We start from the raw sequence: 5406 nt of genomic DNA, 5'->3' as shown, positions 1-5406 counted from the left end.
GGAGCAATGCAATACCTGAAGATGGGGGTCGTGGGTCAGAGCTGCAGGGGTGTGTCCTGATTCAAGTCCACTCCCATGCCACTAGGGCACTTGTAAGCTACCATAAATATATGTGTTTAATAAAGAAATATTTGTAGTATCTTGTATCTTTTTGTTTTTGAGAACTGAAGAAAAGAAGCATGAAGCTTTTCTTTTCCAATTTTTAAAAATCTCAACAAAAAATGTTTTCCCATGAATGTGTACTTATTAATTTCATAATTTAATGTGAACAGGCAAAAAGAGCAATAGCAATTATTGCTTTTATTTTTCCTGTTCCAAAAGATAGAGTGTATTTTCCCAGTTGCAGAGAGACGTTTGTCTTTTCTTGGCAGTGCTTTCTACCTTGTATCCTTTTTCATGCTTATTTTTCCTTGTTGGCTGCCCTAATTAACTAAGTTGTCTGTTTGCATGATTATATCAGTGAGCCAATTTAATGAGTACAGTCTGTAACTGTGCTTACTGCAGGTCATATCCTAGTCTTGTCATTCATAACCTGTTTGACCTTGAATGAGTTAAACTACCTCTCCATGCCTCAGTTTCCTGAACTATGAAATCACCATATCTATATCATGTGGTAGTTAGGAATTTTCTCTCATTGCCATTTGTTGGAACCAACTCATAATTCACCCTGTGGTGAGTTTTCAGAATCTGTAAATCCCACCATCTTTCTTGGAGCCACTGGTGGATTCAGACGGCCGTAGAAGCATGGCCTTTGGGTTAGGAGCACAATACAAAAATAAGCATTATTGATTTCATTACTGTTATATTACAACAGATAATATATTCAGTGTATTATTCCTCATCAGTAATGTGTTGTTTGAAATGATAAAGAATGTAGCACATTAGCATTCTATCAATTCATGCATATGTATTTGCCACAAAATTCTTTCAGATTATTTGTATGCTTGATTTTCCATTGAATAAAACCAAGGGTTTATATTCTCCTAGACAGAGAATCAGTGAGTTCCATATATTTTCAAAACGAGACACATGCTTTTAGACACACTTCCCTGACTTTCCAGTCACCCTAAATTTCTATTTGTAACTTTACTTTTCTAGCATCTAGGTTACTTTTCACTCCTGGAAATTAGTCTTGGCTAAGTTGGCCAAGTCTTTATTTACACTTTTGATAATTCTTAAATACATTTTCTTTTCAGTCTTGCCTAATTTAAGCTGATCTCCATTTGTAGATTTTTTTCCCCCACCAATTTCCTAACCAATTTTCTTGCCTCTACTCTCCTCTATTCTCCTATGTTAAAGTACCAATTTCAGTATGTTGTTGTTATATGCCATTGAGTTAGAATCAACTCATAGCTGACCCTACAGTGGTTTTTTTCAGAGACTGTAAATCTCTTAAAAAGGATTGCCTATCTTCCATGGAGCAGCTGGTGGATTCGAACTCTCTGCCGTTAGTTTGGCAGTGTTACTTCTTTTCCACTTGTCTGTTGTTGTTGAGTACCATCGAGTTGGAGCCGCCCCATAGCTGACTCTTCAGCAGGTTTTCAAAGGCTGTTAATTGTACAGGAGGAGATTGTCCATCCTTCTGTGGAGCAGCTGGTAGATTTGAACCACATGCCTTTGGGATTGCAGTGCCCTATAGTTAAGTAAATGAGAAAAAAACCTTATTGGTTCACTGTTTCCCATAACATAAATTTAAAACTCTGTCCAGCTTCCCCTACCTTTTTTTGGAAAAAGCTTTTGTATTGTCATTCTCCTTACTGGATTGTAAAGTATTTGAACAGTTGACTGTATTTCAGTTATCTTTGTATTTTGGATAACCTTTTTTTAAGTTTAATGCTGTATGTGTAGAAATATTCTGACAGTATTTAATTGGAATTAGCATGTTGGATAAGGTTGGTCACTTTAAGTAAATTGTGGAAATACTATTTGGTTTAATGGGAAAAGGAAGATAAAATATTTAACTCTGCTTCTTTTCTGGGTACATTTTGTATATGATAAAAAGAAGTACCAGCACTTGCTTGAAAGAGAAGAATAGTTGACTTGCTATTTTGTTCACTTACTAGTGAAGACTTACCTGCATTTTAAATGGTATTTCCGTAGGTCAAAGAAAAACATAAGCCAGATCCTTCAGAGAACACAGTGGATGAAAAGCAGGAAAATACTTCCTTAATGAAGTCTAGTAATCAAGAAATCACTGTTTCCTCTGGTTCTCAGCTTGCCCAGCCCAACAAGAATCAAGAAATATGGTCCATCCTAGAGAATGTTTGGATTACAATATATCAGAACAGGTACTAATTTTTTTTTTAAAGTTTAATTCTGCAGTACACGTCTGTGGTGGTTTTTTCCAAACATTGAACAGTGTTTGAGTTGCAAGTTTAATGAACTACAATCAAAAAGTGTCTTTTGTTTCATTTGTTTCTTAGGAACTGATTCTTAACTGGAGGTGTGCATCAGAATTAAATAGGTCATTTTCAAAATGACCTGAGGTCTTTCCCTAGATAGTTGCAGTGAGGCTAAATTGAATATAGACTAATGCATTAAAAAAACACACAAATAACAGAAAACCCCCTTCTTTTCAGATAATTCAAATGTGAACCTTTGCTTGAGAAGCTTTGCCTCCATTTGCTTGAATAGAAGAAAAATCACCCAGATTGGTTACATAAATTAGCAGGACAGAGCATCATAATAAAGTTGAGAATAATTTGAAAGGAAAGTGAAGAAATATGCTTATTATTTCATGCACATACATAACCATAAAGTAGCATGGTCTTGGTATGATGATAAGACCAAGACAATTTTCTAATAATTCCTCAAAAAGATTGCCACTGGATATCTTAGAAATAATTTATATGGCCCAATTTTAATGTAGTTCCACACTGATATTTTTCTCAAGCTCAGAATCTGTGTGTAACTTATTTGCCAAGCAGATGTTTTGTATTATAATTTTGTTTCTAGGGTTCAGTGTGATTTACAGATTAAGATCATCAATCCAGCTGCTTTAGATCATTAAAAGAACCAGAGTTGAGTTTACTATCAGTTACAACATTATAGTTTTGGGAGCTCTGGTGGCCTAGTCTAGGCAAGAAGCTGCACAGCAATCCCAGAGGTATGCCTTTTGAATCCACCAGATGCTCTACTGGAGAAGGAGGAGCAATCTCCTCCTGTACCAGTCAGATCCTATTTGACAGTACATACAAAAAAAAATAATAATAAACCCCCTCAATATTATAGCTTTGAGACCAATTTTTGTTCTTGGCTATAATTTAAAGAAATGTAAGAACAAATTTATATTCTGCCAGGTAACTGCATTATAGCTACTTTCTAGCTTATCGTGCTAAATAAATAAAATGTGAGCCAATGATGACAAAGTTTAACAATTTACATTGTCTTATAAAACTTATGTAAGATTTTGTTTCCAGTCTTAATATATTTTTAAATATCAGAATGTGATCACATGTAACATAAAGCAATTTCCACTGTCAATATAAAATAGATTGGAACCGTAGCTAAGATATCTTAATCTTCCTTTCATTTATAAAATATTTGAGTTATTTTAAAGACCTCAAAAAAAAGCTGATGTATAATATACAGGCACTCATCTTTGTTACTGAAAAGTTCTGCATAATTTTTAAATAACACAATTTACATATTAGCATTTTAGTAAGTTGAATATGCTTGTATTTCTGTATCAAAAGATAATATCTAAAACGTCTACTTTATTGTTTCTAAAATCTGACTGGATACCAGTGACACATGTAAAACTTCATAATTATTTTTATATTTATACCTTTATAAATTGGCTGTTATCTACTTTACAAAATTATTTCATAATCTAGATTTTAAATTGTTCTGAGAGTAAGTTACCAATGCCATTTGTTACATTGATTTGAATTATTTATCTTTTAAAAGCTCATTTTTTTGGTTTTGATTTGATTGAAAGTTTACAGACCAAATTGATTTTCCATTCATCTGTCTGTATATGTTTTGTTACATTGTTGTTATGTGCGGTCAAGTAACTTGTGACTCCTAATTACCCAATATACAACAGCCCTGAAACCTGCTCTATCCTGTACCAGCTTTACTGTCTCTGACACGCCGACCCTCATTACCTCTGTCACTGTATCATTCCATCTCATTGATATTCCCCCTCTCCTTCTCCGTCCCTCCACCCTTCCAAGCATGATGTTACTCTTCAAGCACCAGTCCCTCCTTGCAACATGCCCAAAGTATGTCAGATGAAACCTCAGAATCCTTGCCTCCAAGGAGCAGCCTGTCTTCACCCTCTCTAGGACAAACCTGTTTCTTCTCCTGCCCATTCAACACATTTCTCTAGCACCACAGCTCAAAAGCATCAATTATTTTTCTGTCATCCTTAGTTATTATCCACCTCTCTGATGCATAACAAGCCATTCCAAAGACTTTTGCCTGAATCAGGCGCACCTTAGTCTCCAGACTGATGTTGCTGCTCTTCAGTACTCTGGAGAGGACCCTGAGAGCCGACTTTGCCAGTGCAGTTCGTCTCTTGATTTCCTGGCTGCTGGTACCTAGAGTGTTGATTGTGGAGCCAAGCAAATTAAAGCTGTTAACAATCTCAATCTCTTCACCATCCATCGTAATGCTGCCAATCGGCCCAGTGGTTTCTTATGTGACATTAATGATAATAAATACCCGTGATGACTGTATTCTTTCTACTTTATTTCTGTGATTCTCATTTCCATGCATTTTTTGACCACTTCTTACCTTCCATGATTTATACCTGTGCATATGCCGCCCTTTTGATCTTGTATGGGGATGATTGTTCTAAGGAATGACTGTTTTCCTCTTGGTGGAGTTCACATTAAAGGCTTATCACATAGGATGTAGATTGAGCTACAGGGGTGAGTAGGTCTAAGCTCAAAGGGTACTTACTGTGGACTATAGGGATTCCACCCAGTCTCTGTCAGAGTGAGAAGCCTGTCCATTTTTATGATTTTGGAAGTTGTTCCACATTTTCCCCCACTCTGTCTAGGCCCTTCTGCTGTGATCCCTTTCAGAGTGGTCAGCAGTGGTAGGGGTTACCATCTAGTTCTGGTCTTAAGAACCTAAAGGTAGAGTTTTTCATGGCCACCATTCCTTTGTATTAATGTTTCTGTGATCTCTGTATTGCTTTTCTCCTCTTTTCTAGGTAAGAAAAGGTCAATAGTTGCATGCTCACTAAATTTTTACTTGAAGTGTGTAAAATAAGCAGAGAACTACCAGAAGTCCAGGCTGGGCTTAGAAGGGGTCGTGGTACTAGAGATATTGTAGCTGATGTTAGATGGATCTTGGCTGAAAACAGGGAATACCAGAGGAATGTCTATCTGTGTTTCATTGACTATGCAAAGGCATTTGACTGTGTAGATCATAACAAACTATGGCTGACTCTGA

The 5406-nt window shown here is 36.1% G+C and overlaps 1 protein-coding gene across 1 annotated transcript in view; it reads left to right on the top strand.

Moving 5' to 3' along the window:
• The window catches only part of SWT1 (SWT1 RNA endoribonuclease homolog (S. cerevisiae)), a 147069-nt gene that overhangs the window by 78881 nt on the left and 62782 nt on the right, over positions 1 to 5406 (top strand). Inside the window, exon 14 of the mRNA XM_006901321.1 lies at positions 2101 to 2288. Coding sequence (XP_006901383.1) covers positions 2101 to 2288 — 188 coding nt within the window. The remainder of the gene's footprint in view (positions 1 to 2100; positions 2289 to 5406) is intronic.

This window comes from Elephantulus edwardii, unplaced genomic scaffold (genome assembly GCF_000299155.1).
Source record: "Elephantulus edwardii isolate Elephantulus edwardi_28Jun2011 unplaced genomic scaffold, EleEdw1.0 scaffold00318, whole genome shotgun sequence".
Taxonomy (NCBI): domain Eukaryota; kingdom Metazoa; phylum Chordata; class Mammalia; order Macroscelidea; family Macroscelididae; genus Elephantulus; species Elephantulus edwardii.
Note: the sequence above shows the minus strand (reverse complement) of the source record. Positions and strands in the feature narration are given on the sequence as shown.